Source organism: Bactrocera dorsalis, chromosome 1, assembly GCF_023373825.1.
Source record: "Bactrocera dorsalis isolate Fly_Bdor chromosome 1, ASM2337382v1, whole genome shotgun sequence".
NCBI classification, from domain to species: domain Eukaryota; kingdom Metazoa; phylum Arthropoda; class Insecta; order Diptera; family Tephritidae; genus Bactrocera; species Bactrocera dorsalis.
The window spans coordinates 12,320,177-12,334,443 of record NC_064303.1 but is presented as its reverse complement, the minus strand read 5'-3'; the positions used below and the strand labels follow the sequence as shown (position 1 = coordinate 12,334,443).

The 14,267-nt window shown below is 36.2% G+C and overlaps 4 protein-coding genes across 4 annotated transcripts; 2 read left to right on the top strand and 2 right to left on the bottom strand.

Moving 5' to 3' along the window:
* Window positions 1–3,883: 3,883 nt before the first annotated feature.
* Window positions 3,884–5,113, top strand: LOC105233596 (phospholipase A1 VesT1.02). Its single transcript, XM_049455606.1, has 2 exons — window positions 3,884–4,004; window positions 4,076–5,113. The coding sequence occupies exons 1-2, from the start codon at window positions 3,965–3,967 to the stop codon at window positions 5,050–5,052; spliced, it is 1,017 nt and encodes a 338-aa protein (XP_049311563.1). The 5' UTR covers window positions 3,884–3,964; the 3' UTR covers window positions 5,053–5,113.
* A 2,388-nt stretch (window positions 5,114–7,501) lies between these two features.
* On the bottom strand, window positions 7,502–8,793 carry LOC125777099 (phospholipase A1 VesT1.02-like). The gene is made up of 2 exons (XM_049451014.1): window positions 8,649–8,793; window positions 7,502–8,576 (listed from the first exon to the last, which is right to left on the bottom strand). Exons 1-2 carry the CDS (start codon window positions 8,686–8,688, stop codon window positions 7,600–7,602), a joined length of 1,017 nt encoding a protein of 338 aa, XP_049306971.1. The 5' UTR covers window positions 8,689–8,793; the 3' UTR covers window positions 7,502–7,599.
* A 2,590-nt stretch (window positions 8,794–11,383) lies between these two features.
* On the bottom strand, window positions 11,384–12,112 carry LOC105233567 (DNA-directed RNA polymerase II subunit RPB9). The gene is made up of 3 exons (XM_011215681.4): window positions 11,904–12,112; window positions 11,719–11,847; window positions 11,384–11,644 (listed from the first exon to the last, which is right to left on the bottom strand). Exons 1-3 carry the CDS (start codon window positions 11,969–11,971, stop codon window positions 11,455–11,457), a joined length of 387 nt encoding a protein of 128 aa, XP_011213983.1. The 5' UTR covers window positions 11,972–12,112; the 3' UTR covers window positions 11,384–11,454.
* Window positions 11,720–14,125, top strand: LOC109580077 (probable dolichyl pyrophosphate Man9GlcNAc2 alpha-1,3-glucosyltransferase). The gene is made up of 5 exons (XM_029548286.2): window positions 11,720–11,859; window positions 12,298–13,097; window positions 13,157–13,354; window positions 13,421–13,580; window positions 13,657–14,125. The coding sequence occupies exons 2-5, from the start codon at window positions 12,430–12,432 to the stop codon at window positions 14,083–14,085; spliced, it is 1,455 nt and encodes a 484-aa protein (XP_029404146.2). The 5' UTR covers window positions 11,720–11,859; window positions 12,298–12,429; the 3' UTR covers window positions 14,086–14,125.
* Window positions 14,126–14,267: the final 142 nt, after the last annotated feature.

The window sequence follows — 14,267 nt, the reverse complement described above, 5'->3', positions numbered from 1 at the left end:
AAAAACCTGGTAGCACCAAAACACACTACTCTGTCGCAGATTTAATTACAATATGTCTACCAAAAGGGACTAGCCTAAATCTTGACTCGATTATATTCATTTTCGGCAGAAAGATATCAAATCATAGAAAAAGACACTCGCTGATTTTCTTTAAAAAAAGTCACATATTGACCCATATATACAGTATAAAGTCAACCGGAAGTTCAAACATTGTTACATGAGGGCCAAGGAATCTATTATCTCGATTTTACCCATTTTAGACGCGAGCCCACATTACTATCAGAAAAAATATTTCTGTAAATTTCAATAACATATCTCACATTCGGTGTCTGCAGGGATGAAAGGTTATAGCCAACTTCGACAATTCCTGCATTCGACTAGTCATCCTAATCATTTATACCATATACATATATAAAACTCTATTTCTATCTCAACTAGATTTAGGTGTTATAAACTCGATTCGCGAAATTCAAAAGTTTGTGGTGTAAGGGTTAATTCAGTTGGTTAGAGTCATATCTTATACAGCACGTGTTACTATTTGTGTGTTAACATATCAATTTGCTGTAAAAGATAATTTACAGGGCTTTCCAATAAGAGTGATATGATTTCTTAAAAATAACATACTAATTGTTAAGAAAAATCAAATGCTTTTCATTTGGTGTGAAGTACAATCGATACAATTAACTTCAAATGATCTCCACGACTTCGATTTCATTGAACCTAATTTGCGAGTACTTTTTCAACTAAATGAAATCGTATGTTATGAATAGCACGTTCAATATTGACTTCTAAGGTTTGAAGAGTGTGTAGTTTATTGTAACCCCACAAGAAATAATCTTAGGGTGTTAAATCACAACATCTTGGAGGCCATTCAATGTTACGATTTCTTGAAATAATCGACTCTCCAAACTTTTCTTGCAACAATTCGGTTGTTGCACGTTCTATGGTAGTTGCGGCAAGATATTGTTTGAAAAACTCACACGAATCAATGCAGAATGCGCCAGTGCATTATCGTGGTGCAAAAACAAGAGTTGTCGGCCCACAATTCCGGCTTCTTTTTAAGAATATAATATTCCTTGTTGACAGTTTGGCCGTTTAGAAGGAGTTCGGAGTGCACCACACCTTGATAATCGAACCGATTGATCGTCTGTTTATGGGTTGTAAGCACAGATCCAAGACACATCGCCAGTAATAATACGTTTCATCAAACTCTGGTAGTCGGAAAGCATTGCTCCACAGGCTTTAACGTTGTTTTTCGAAAAATTCGAGTGATTTTGGAACCAATCATGCTTCCGATATTTTCACCAGACCAAATCCAAATTATTAATTTAAGTGAATGTAATGGTTGTTTATGAATAATTTATTTACCGCACCACTTGGATGAAAGTAAGCCTCATCGGAAAGGATGATTATCATAAAAAAATCATTAGCGTTTTCAAGTTGTTTCAAGGCAAAATCAGCAAATTCACGGCGCTTACGATGGTCCAATGACTTCAGTTCTTGATTAAGAACGATTTTATACGCATGCAAGGCCAAATCATTTCTCAATACTCGCCAGGTTGTGGTTTAAGACAGCCCCAATTTACGGTCTTCAGCAACATTTGCCTCAACGGCAGCAATATTTTAATTACTTCAGACCTTTGTCTTATTGGCACTTCAACATTACCATATGTAAAAAAAAAATCGCGGGAACAACAATTCTATGAATACCAACCTTAGGTGCACGATTATTACAACGTTCTTGCATATCTGCCTCTCATCTTGCCTTCCTTGACGAAATTGTAAACATAACTGAATACAATACAACAAAATTAGTGATCATTACATATAAAAAATGGCCGAAACGACACTTAGAAATCATATCATCCCAATTGGAGCACACGGTATTTGAAGCAACAATTCAAATGTGTCTTAACTATGCACGCTTAAGCAGTTATAGAATGTAACAGCTGATGTACATATGTAGGTGCTATTGACATTTAAAGTTGCGACAAGAGCATGTGGTTATTATTTGATTAAAATAATATATTACATCGCACTTATAAATGGACACAATACTCATATGTACATATATATTATATATAATCGTGAGCAATAAAAGATGTTTATCACTAAATTGGTCAGACGATTTATAAACGTGATTCGTTATTTATGGATGTTTTTCACCCTTTCCGCTGTGAATAACGCATTTCTTTTTGTTTTTGACCTACGATATTGGGCATTGACATTAAATGAGGAAAAATATATATAATTTCATTTCTTAGCGGTTATCTGGTAGGCCAATGAGCCATGCATAGACGAGTTCAGTTGCTAAGCCCATGATCATCTTTTAGGATACCTGCGCTTGTCCCTCACCCTCACTATCACCACCCTTCCAGTGTATCAGCCATGGAAATCCCAGATGCTTACAGCGTAGTCTTGCCCATGATAAGTGTACAATAGATGCTCCTTTGTTACCCTGGTGTCTTGCTCTAGACATTTCCTGCAATCTTCTCGATCTGTCAGCTCTATACTGCGGGTATGTGTTGCCATCAGACAGTGAGCAGTTAGTACTCCGATCATGTTGCTACAGTCACTTTTATCGAGTGCCAATAGGAATTTTGTGTACTTTCGATCTACAGTTTTGCTAATGAATTTTGCACTTTTGCACCCAGACAGCTCGTCTATCGAGTTTTGATTTTCTTCACCATTCTTCTGTTCAGATCGTCGTATAGACAATGCATGGGTTTCCCAATGTTGATCACGTTTTCGAGTGTTAGTAGTACACCATTCGTGGGAATCTCGTCCCCAATTTCATCGTCCTCAATGCCTTTGTGGCCTGGCACCCAATAGAAGTGAAGTTGCTTGCTTTTGGCAACACTTTCCACTGCTGCCCTGCTTTCCAACACACTTCTGGACGATATGCGATACGAGTTTACTGCCTTGATTGCTGTTTGGCTGTCTACGTAGATGTTGACTCTGGAATTACCTGCAGGTTCATTAGAGGTCAGCTCCGCGGCTTTCGCAATAGCACAGACATCAACTTGATATATATTTCAGTGGTCCAACAACCAACAAAAAAGCTGCCTTTGTAGTCCATAGAAATATTTAAAATGTTGCGCGTAACTAACATATCTTCAATCCAATTTTCTATGTTTACTTTGAACCTTCTTTCCCAGTTGAAAAGTGGGATGATGCTGTTGGTGTTTGCCAAACGACCATCACCCACCAAGCTAAAGTAAACTGAAACACAGTTCACCTCAAAACCCCTAAAAATCCGTTTCCACTTTCTAAATTTTTTTACCTAAGAGCTAATATAAACTATAGTTTTTACTTTGGTCGTCAAAAAGTAATTTTTCATTGAGATGTTCCTTCTTACAAAATTAAACCAATTTGGTCATATAGTCAGCCGGTCCCTATCACGACTCGATGTATTACTTTTTGGGTAGTTACGCCGACGGATGATGAAGCGCTAATCGAATATCCCACGTATAATATATGTATCTGAATAAGATTAGACTTTATTTTTAACAGGTCAAAGCCAAATATATAGAGTACTAGAGCTATATAATCGACCTCGGCTCATGGGGACCATAATAAGGAAGAGCTAATACCGAACCGATATACATATTTTCAGAGAGTTTTATAGAAGAACTTATCACACGTGTCAAATACACGTTCTTCAAGCACATACAGCACCTTACACCTTGTACCGTATATATTGTGATTTTATATGAACATAATTTAATAATAATAAGTAATTGTTGCTATTTGTCAAAATCTCTGCTCTGCAACATTTTGTGATAAGATAGCTCAACACTGACCATAATATGTGGAGTTATTTATGATCAGATATAATGCAAACACCACATAAATAATATTAATTACATAATTAAACTATTTAGAGCACAAGATTTTCGTATAAAAAGACAAGAAGTTGGCGTTTCAAACATATTAGTTATTTGGTATTCCCCGAAAAGCTGACATGAAGAGCCTACTTGCCTTAGTACTCGCCGTTGCTGCAGGTAAGCTATTTCGCACCGAAAACGTGTAAATACCTCAAATTTAACTAAAAACTCTTTTGTTCACCTTACAGTTTCAGCTATCCCCATTGATGAGGATAGGCAATCTGGTGAAGGTGGCTGGTACGTGCCACAACTGGATGGATCCTTCGAATGGATGACCACCGAAGAAGCCGAAGCCATGCGTCAAGCACCAAGTGGTCGTGCCGCTGCTGTAGTCTATTTCCATTTGTACACCAACGAGAACCCCACCACACCAGACACAATTATTTCGGGTGATGCCGCTTCCTTGGCTGCGTCTCACTTCAACAAAGCAAATCCAACCAAATTCATAATCCATGGTTGGCAATCGGATTCTGATGCCGATTTGAACCCATTGATCCGTGACGCTTACTTGGCAAGTGGTAAATACAACATTTTCTCCGTAGACTGGAGCGACAAGGCACAAACCCTCAATTATGCTGCCTCTGTACTGCGTGTGTCCGGTGTTGGTAAACAGGTTGCTACTTTCATCGACTTCTTGTACCAGCAAGGTGGTCTGACTTTCGCTAATGTACATTTGATCGGTCACAGTTTGGGTGCTCATGTATCTGGAATTGCTGGCAAGAATGTACGTTACGGTCGTATTCAGCAAATTACCGGCTTGGATCCTGCCCTACCCATGTTCAGTTATGACTCACCCGCTGATCGCTTGAACCAAAACGATGCCTACTATGTGGAGTCCATTCAAACTTGTGGTGGCCTTTTGGGTTTCTTGAAACCAATTGGTAAATCCGCTTTCTACCCTAACGGAGGTAAAAGTCAACCTGGTTGTGGTCTCGATCTTGCTGGATCATGCGCTCATTCGCGTTCATGGATCTATTATGCTGAAGCTATCGAAAAGAATAATTTCCCATCTTATAAATGTGGCGATTATGAAAGTGCTGTAGGCAAATCATGCGGAAAGACCTATTCTTCGGTACGTATGGCTGCCTCCACAAACTATGTCAACGCCGATGGTGAATTCTATGTTCCAGTGAACAAGAAGGCTCCCCATGGCAAGGGTAAATAGTGATAATCTGATATTCAGATGTAATTTATATTAATTTGAATAAAAATATTCAAAAAGTCAATTAAGAGAAGTGAAGTGAAAATATTCCTTACAAGAACTTGATCTTGATCAGTCGGTTTATATGGTAGTGATCCTTTTTGAAGATTTTTTCGGAGTTCGAGCCGAATATCCTGAAAGTGTCTTGTCAAATAAAGTAGTTTTCTTTACAAGGACGTGATTTCAGTTTGTATGGCAGCTATATGCTACAGTATTGCGATATCGATGATACCGATAAATGCGCAGTTTCTTGGGGAGAAAATTACGTGTGTAACATATGTATATGTAACATTGATAGAACAGACATATAAGCGGACAGACAGACAGAGATATGTATACTATATAGGGTCTCCGACGTTTTCTTGTATGAGTTACAATCTCCGTGGCAAACTGAGAGAACACTGTTCAGAGCGTAATTAACGTCCAGCGGGGCGTATGAGTAATTTTTAAGAAATTAGATAGCATCGAATGGACTTCTCTAAAATATTATTTAACAATTTCTTTTCAATTAAAGAAACAAAAATTAATGTATAGATGTAAATAATGTTAGTGTTTACGAAGAAGAAAAACGGTCAGAAAAATAGTGATCCCGATCAAGAATAGTTCATTAATTTGTCTTTGTGCTAAATTGATAGCCATTTTAAAGATAATTACGTGAAGCAACGAAGGTCACTGGGATCCCACTTGAGTAGTTGAAACACCGAATCCTTTGGTATGCTAAAAACTCCTAAGTTCATGTATATATCAAAATATCATCATGAATCTGCGAAGCGCTTTGAACCATTGAGCAAAGCTGTTGAGGCGTCTAATGTCGATTCTAGCTAATACATTCGATGCACCAAAGGTTTCCATTCTCACAAAAATCCTTCAACTCATGTATGTCAGAGTTGGTCGTAGTGGCGCTGTTTGGATGTTATAAAGATCTTTTACCATTTAAATGATACAAAACAAAAAAGGTTTATGAAATACTACTATAAAAGATCTAAAGAAGTGTATCCACATTTTTTTGCAATTTATTTTTGAAGATTATTTCTTCCAAATCTTGGTTGCTGCTACGTCTCAGATTGTCCATCCGTTGAGTTCAATTTTCGATGACTCGTTCGTGGATTTGGACTGGTAACTGGCATATGACACGCATGATGTTTTGCTTCAAGGCCTAAATCGATACGGAATTGTCCGCATAGATTTTAGACTTTCCATATTCCCACAGGAAAAAATCTAACGGTGTGATATCACACTATCTTGATGGCAATTGACAGGCCCAAAAGGTGAAATTATCTGCTCACCGATGTGTTCTCTCAATAAATCCATTGACTAAAGCAATGTGTGGGAAGTGGCGCCAAATGTCGCCAAGATCACCAGCTTCAATTTCATGCATCAAATAGTCGGTTATCATGGCGCGATAACGGTCGCCATTGATAGTTACGTTCTCACCGGCATCATTTTTGAAGTATTATGGACCGATGATTCCACCGGCCAACACATCACACCAAACCGTTATTTTTTCTAGATGAAATGAAAGCTCTTGAATCTCTTCAAGCCCCAAATGCGGAAATTTTGCTTGTTTACATACCCATTGAGCCAGAAATGGGACTCATCGCTGAACAAAATAAGCTTTTCAAAAGCCTATAGAGCAAAGCGATGTCGCTTGAGAAGGTTGAACGGCTACAGTTCTTGTATAAGCTTAATTTTGTATGCTTTCGTTTTACGATCTCAGTCCGAGTCGACTCTCCACGGTCTTCATGTACACTCTATGGCTCCTATTGTCTTCACTGCTTGCTGGACGTGGTCTATTCGGTCGAATTTTATCGAATAAAGAATGCTAGGTGTCAAGATGGGTGATATACGTAGTGTTGCGAATAGTATGCTCAGTGCCTATTATATCGAGCAGAAGTTGAGCGAAGCGCTTCAAATATATTTTTTACAGAACGTGAATTTTCGTAATAAAATTTAACGTATTGTACACGTTGCTCAGGCGTCAGTCTTTCCATGACCATATTTCAAACAATACTGAACAAAAATAATATGACAGGTTGACACAACTCACGCGTGATCTGTCAAAAATGGTCTAGCTTCTTTTAAATAATTGTGACGTGAAATAATTTTTGTAAACTTAGCCGTCCCGGGAGTCCGACAAAGCAGTCTATAATCGTCAGTCTTCGCACTATGGGATCGTTTTAGAGTAGATTGAACTGGAATGTTTTTTAATATTTTTTAATATTTTTTCTGAGTTCACTTTCATCAGTTGGGATGTTTCTGCACTGGTTTCCTTGTGTTTCTACCGAATTGGGTTGGATTTACAGTTGCCGAATAAAGACCTTAATTTTTAAATTTTGTAATTCACTGATCAGCTTTATGCAGGCAAAGCAACTACATTACATATTCCAGTTTCCTTACATATATTAATAAGATATTTTTTACGCTTTTCAAAACACTAAAATTTTATTATTGACAATATTTTATGGCAATTCATCACAACTGCTTATTCTAAATAACAGAATAATGTACATTTTACAAGCCCATGCCATAGGGAGCCTTCTTGTTCACTGGAACATAGAATTCACCATCGGCGTTGACATAGTTTGTGGGAGCAGCCATGCGTACCGAAGAATAGGTTTGACCACAAGACTTGCCTACAGCACTCTCATAATCGCCACACTTCATAGATGGGAAATTATTACTTTGGATAGCTTCAGCATAGTAGATCCATGAACGCGAGTGAGCGCATGATCCAACCAGATCAAGACCACAACCAGGTTGACTTTTACCTCCGTTAGGGTAGAAAGCAGATTTACCAATTGGTTTCAAGAAACCCAAAAGACCTCCACAAGTTTGAATGGACTCCACATAGTAGGCATCGTTTTGATTCAAGCGATCAGCGGGTGACTCATAACTGAACATGGGTAGGGCAGGATCCAAGCCAGTGATTTGCTGAATACGACCGTAACGTACATTCTTGCCCGCAATACCGGATACATGAGCACCCAAACTGTGACCAATTACATGTACCTGATCGAAAGACAGACCACCTTCTTGGTTCAAGAAATCGATGAAGGTAGCAACCTGTTTGCCAACACCGGGCACACGCAATACGGAGGCAGCATAATTGAGGGTTTGTGCCTTGTCGCTCCAGTCTACGGAGAAAACGTTGTATTTACCACTTGCCAAGTAAGCGTCACGGATCAATGGGTTCAGATCGGAATCAGAATCCGATTGCCAACCGTGGATTATGAATTTGGTTGGATTTGCTTTGTTGAAGTGAGATGCAGCCAAGGAAGCGGCATCACCCGAAATGATAGTGTCTGGTGTGGTGGGGTTCTCGTTAGTGTACAAATGGAAATAGACTACAGCAGCGGCGCGACCACTTGGTGCTTGACGCATGGCTTCGGCTTCCTCGGTGGTCATCCATTCGAGTGATCCATCCAATTGTGGCACGTACCAGCCACCTTCACCAGATTGCCTATCCTCATTAATGGGAATAGCCGAAGCTGTAAGTTAGCCAAAGGAGTTTTAAGTTAAATTTGTGTGTGTTTGCTTGTTTTCGGTGCAATAATGCTTACCTGCAGCAACGGCGAGTACTAAGGCAAGTAGGCTCTTCATGTTAGCTCTTCGGAGTTTACCAAATAACCAATATGTCGGAAACGTGAACCACACTTATTTTTATACCTAAATTTCAGTCCACATTTAACTCTATAATTGTACGAGTGTAAATCTATCTGATTCTCACATAAGCTTAATATATGACTGTGAAGATCGCTTTTAGAAAATGGTAGGGCTATCTTATCAGTATTTACGCACAGTGAGGAAAAGAAGTCAATATTTTTGACATAGTAAATCCACTTACTATATGTAAGCGCAACCTCCTGGCCATAATTATTAAACCCCTATTAACAGGTGCCTAATATATAATTTTGATAGCATCAAATAATTGCGAAAATAATAAAACAAAACAACAAGTAAGGAAGGGCTAAGTTCGGATGTAACCGAACAGTTTTTTACTATTGGAATTTGCTTCAAAGGCACTAATAAGTCTTGATCGATGTCATTCATGTATTCAGCGCTCCATATATTTTAGAACATTTCTCGACTTAACTTCATTGAAATCGTAATTTTTTACCGATATTTTCGGTATAAAGTCAACCGGTAGTTTAAACATCTTTACATTAGGTATCAAAATTCTAGGTTCAAGGAGAAGCATTGACCCGATTTTATCCATTTTTAAGACAAGACTACATTATTGCCAGGAAAATTATTTATGTTAAATTCAATAACTTACCTCACGGATCGATCGATATTTCCGCTAAAATAACAGCCACAGTCACTGAGGTCCACATATTCGGTGTCTGGAGGCTTGAAATGTCATAGTTCGATTTCAATCATTTTCGCACAATTTGTTCAAAATTTGATTTTGCTATCACTTGGAGAGAAGGACGCATAAACAATCACCCTTAATTTAACTCGACCCGTCATCACGATCATTTATATATATATAACTCTTAATCTATCTGCCGAGATTCAAGCGTTACAAACAACCCTTAGGTGAACAAAACTATTTTACTTTGTTACAACACATTGCGAGTGTATAAATATATTGTTGATATTATTTGCTCGTGCTGATTTTAGCGACAACCAATAGAATCGCGAATGTTTTTAGTTTATGGGGAGCCCCATTGCTGATATCGGTGTTCTATTATAATTTATCACCGCGAACAATATAGAATATATGTATTTATATGTATGTATTTAAATAAATTTAAATATGTATAAATAGAAATTTCTTTTATTTTCTTAAGCGAGATAATAGCTCGGTCCGAGTTCGCAAAATTGAAAAGTTTGTGGCGTAAGGGTTATTCCGGTGGCTAAAGTCATATATTATACATCACGTGTTAGTATTTGTATGTTTACATATCAATTTGCTGAATGTGAAAAACATGAATTTGGCATATGAGCACAGATAATAAATTTAAAGCAACAATTCAATTGAGTCAACTCTTCACACTTTCGAACTTTTAGTTGATACATAAAGGTTTATAGCTGGAACAGCAACATGTGGTAATTATTTGATTAATATATCACATCGTATGTTACTTATAAGAGTACACGCGTGAACAATAAAATATATTTATCATTGTTCAGAAGTTAAATTTATGAACGATTTTCGCCACCACTGCTTCGAGTTACGCCTTTCTTTTCGTCAGAGTTATTATCATATTTGACATTCAGGACTGGAGGTTAACATTAAATGTTGGAAATGAAAATACTGTTCGAAATTTGTATCTATATTTAGCGAAAGCTTGGAACGACTTCATAAAAACTCTGATTTTAACTTTGGCCTGTAACGATTTTCATATGATATTTCAAACTTCTGGAAGGAGACAGATAACACAGAATACATGAGAGTTCAATATAATGTAGTAAAATCCACTATGAATACCAGCCATAACTATATATGTACATATGTACTTATATTAAGGCAATACACAAAATACTTATGATATTTTACACAAATGCCCAGCCGTCGCATGACTTTTTCAAGTTTGGAAACAAAACGATGTCGCACAGAGCCACATCTGTTAAAAACACCATTTTCCCCAGTTTTCTTACAAATCTTCCCTTCTAAAAACATTAATAAAATCACCGACCGATTTTTTTCCAATTTTATAATTAACGCCAAATGAAAGCCATATATCAATAAGTAAATCACACTGATTGATCGAAATTTCGGATGTGAAGGAAGAACGGAAATCAAAATTGTCGTTAAATGGAAGTGAACTCAGTTATGTAAAGGTTTCACTCCTCTGCGCTTTTTTAACCTATACGACATGTATATTTTCAGATTTATTTGTAATATAATTATATTTTTATATTTATATTTTGTAAAGTAGAAGGATGTATAACAGGAGTCACTGAGAAACAACAAAATTAAGTTACAAGACAGCACACCTTCAGTAGAAGGAACTAGAAGGAAACAAATATAAATCAATTGGCATTGCCGCTGTCACTCTGCAGTTTGTTCCATTGTCAATATTTAAACCAAACCTTTTAACACATATAACACCCTGTACCGTCTTTGGCTGCCAATTTATTTTATTAAATTAATTGCTTAATGTTCTCAACGTTTTCCCGCTTTTCAAGTGATGAAATTACTTTTTCAGTATGATTAAAAATATATTTATATGTACCCCTAACTGATAGCAAATACGCTAAATAAATATAATACTAAAACATATATTGAATACCTTCTTCCTTTCCTGACATAGACACCCCTTACGCGGTTATAGTCGAATATCATAGCTAAAGGTATTAAAATTTTCAATTTTATTGTTTTTTGTTCACTTATTCAAAATACACAACTATAATAGTAATTCATTCGGTCCATCTATGCGTGCAGTTTTGATTCGTGCAAACGTAGTACAATCTCATTTCTTCTTCAGCGCGACGTGTTTGCGCTTGGAAGAACACTGCTTCCCTATGTGAGCATTTAGGACAGGCATGATCCTCAGTACGGGGCAAAGTCGGGTCAGATATCACATCCGGCACTATATGAGTAAGCTCACTGGGAGAAGATTTATGAATTTACATTAATAATTCATTCCATTTAAACAAAAACGAAAATTATAGAAAACTTACTCGATTTCGTGCATAATTTTGTTCACGTATATGCAATTTGAATCAGCCTCCTGCTTGTAATCGCAATTTCGACAAGCATAAAGCAGCACTTTGTTTTCTTTATCTTCTTTAGGATACAACATGTTATTACTGCAAAATAAGGTAATAATTTAATGTAAGCATGCACTTGTTCCAATAATACATACCATTCTTGGCAGAAACGTATACCTACAAATCCAGGGCCCTCTGAGTTAGCATTATCAAAAATGGACATTCTGCTTTATTTTTTATGTAAAAATTAACTTTAAAAGCTATTATTTAGAACTATATTTATAAAATAGTACGCGAGCTATAATATATAAACTTCTGGACGCGGTATTTGGCAAACTTTCTAATAGAGATGTGAAACATGGTATTTTTAACAATCGATATAACAACAATGGCAGTTTATATATTCATTTATGATGTATATTGCTAAAATTTAGTAATTGTTTCTTATAATGAGCTTTTAAATAATTGTTACTATGAATAGTTATACCATATATGTAAATATATAACATAATTGTTTTTATTTAAATGTTTTGTTTCATTTCTTTCGAGTCACGTAAATCTCATTTGAAAAGATCCCACATCTCTGATCAGCTGTTTTACATAGTAAACAAACTGAAAAACCAAGATACCGGTGTAAACTTATAGATGGCGTGGCATATAAATTAAATAATAAAAATTACTATGATTAACGCCAATATTCTAGCTGCAATAAGTGCTGCTATAGCCGTAAGAGCTATTGTATCACTAAATTCATATTCTGGACAGGGAAAGCCGCCCATGTACGGCGATTACGAGGCACAAAGGCATTGGCAAGAAATCACAACAAACTTGGAGCCTAAATATTGGTACAGAAACACAAGTGAAAATGACCTTTTGTATTGGGGATTAGATTATCCACCTTTGACAGCGTATCATAGCTATTTATTGGGTAATGTCGCTGGAAAATATGATGAGAGTTTTGTTGAATTGACCAAATCACGTGGTGTGGAATCCGATGCACACAAAACATTTATGCGTTTGAGTGTATTGCTTGCTGATGTTGTTATATATCTGCCAGCTTTGCTCGTACTTTTTACAGTGATTGTAAATCAACAAAATAAAAAATCAATGTTCGTCTATCTAATAGCAATGATTTTATATCCTGGACAAATTCTCATAGATAACGGGCACTTTCAGTACAATAACATATCGCTTGGTTTCTTTTTGCTTGCTATAGCTGCTATATGCAAGGAAAAACATTATGTAGGCTCATTCGTATACACATTAGCATTGAACTATAAACAAATGGAGCTTTATCATGCCTTTCCAATTTTTATTTATCTGCTCCGCACATGCTTTGATCAAAAAAGGTAATTAGATTACATTAACATACGAATCCTTATAATTCATTTACCATTTTATTTTATAGTTTTTCACAAAAGCTTAAAAAGTTCTTAATAATAGCCACAATTGTTGTAAGCACATTCGTTGTATTATGGCTGCCTTGGCTAGGATCGTTGGACTCAACTTTAGAGGTGGTGGGACGTCTCTTTCCCATTGGTCGTGGTGTCTTTGAAGATAAAGTTTCAAACTTTTGGTGTGTCGTAAATGTGGTTTACAAAATTAAGTACGTAATCAAATTATATGATATTTTTGAAGATATACACACTTTAATAAGTTAAACCTATTTCAGAAATAAAATTTCAAATCAACAAATGGCTATGCTGTGCTTAGGTGTTACTGCTGCTTTTGTGCTCCCAATTAACGTGCATCTCTTCTTCAATAAAAGAAAAGAAACTTTCTTGTTAAGTTTGGTGAGCACCGCCATGACTTTTTACTTGTTCTCATTTCAAGTAAGCATTAAGTCCAATTCATTCGAATATTTCGACACTTATATTATGAATTTTCTTCTATTTTAAATGTTTATAGGTTCATGAAAAGTCTATACTACTTGTCGCTGCCCCCGCATTATGTTTATTGAATAGCTACCCACTGGAAACCTTATGGTTTTTGGAAGTTACTGTCTTTAGCATGTTTCCTCTATTTGTAAAAGATGGCCTGGAAATGCCATTCTTTGTGCTGCTGTTTATTTATCATATCTGCGTTAAAGATATTGTTTTGAAAGAATATAACTATCGACAATTTAAAAATAGAGTTATGACAGCTCTATTCTCTACGTCTGTATATTCCATGTTTATAATTGCATGTGTGTCATTGTTTGCACCCGCGCCCGCGAGGTATCCACACATTTGGTCTTTACTAATTAGTGTTTATAGTTTTGTACACTTCTTCTTATATTTTTGTTTCTGCATTTGGCAACAATTTGTAAATAGTTTTACAAAAATAAAAGCCGCGTGAGAAATTATTGTTAAAATAATAAAAGTTGAAAAAAATAAAACATTACACTAAACACACCAAAGTAATTTACTTTTTTTTTTATCGCTATGTTACATATATTTTCAAAAATGTTTAGAAAATACTAATTTATATTAGTATTATTATTTTCATTATTATTACAAAATTACATACTTTTTTAAAAA

What these genes read in the sequence shown, in the direction of transcription:
- LOC105233596 (XM_049455606.1), top strand. Translation starts at nt 3,965, where the DNA reads ATGAAGAGCCTACTTGCCTTAGTACTCGCCGTTGCTGCAG. An exon ending in AGTACTCGCCGTTGCTGCAG is followed by an intron (nt 4,005 to 4,075) that starts GTAAGCTATTTC and finishes TTCACCTTACAG; the next exon opens with TTTCAGCTATCCCCATTGAT.
- LOC125777099 (XM_049451014.1), bottom strand. Translation starts at nt 8,688, where the DNA reads ATGAAGAGCCTACTTGCCTTAGTACTCGCCGTTGCTGCAG. An exon ending in AGTACTCGCCGTTGCTGCAG is followed by an intron (nt 8,577 to 8,648) that starts GTAAGCATTATT and finishes GCTAACTTACAG; the next exon opens with CTTCGGCTATTCCCATTAAT.
- LOC105233567 (XM_011215681.4), bottom strand. Translation starts at nt 11,971, where the DNA reads ATGTCCATTTTTGATAATGCTAACTCAGAGGGCCCTGGATTTGTAGGT. An exon ending in ATACGTTTCTGCCAAGAATG is followed by an intron (nt 11,848 to 11,903) that starts GTATGTATTATT and finishes CTTATTTTGCAG; the next exon opens with TAATAACATGTTGTATCCTA. An exon ending in AAAATTATGCACGAAATCGA is followed by an intron (nt 11,645 to 11,718) that starts GTAAGTTTTCTA and finishes ATCTTCTCCCAG; the next exon opens with TGAGCTTACTCATATAGTGC.
- LOC109580077 (XM_029548286.2), top strand. Translation starts at nt 12,430, where the DNA reads ATGATTAACGCCAATATTCTAGCTGCAATAAGTGCTGCTATAGCCGTA. An exon ending in ACATGCTTTGATCAAAAAAG is followed by an intron (nt 13,098 to 13,156) that starts GTAATTAGATTA and finishes TTTATTTTATAG; the next exon opens with TTTTTCACAAAAGCTTAAAA. An exon ending in AATGTGGTTTACAAAATTAA is followed by an intron (nt 13,355 to 13,420) that starts GTACGTAATCAA and finishes AACCTATTTCAG; the next exon opens with AAATAAAATTTCAAATCAAC.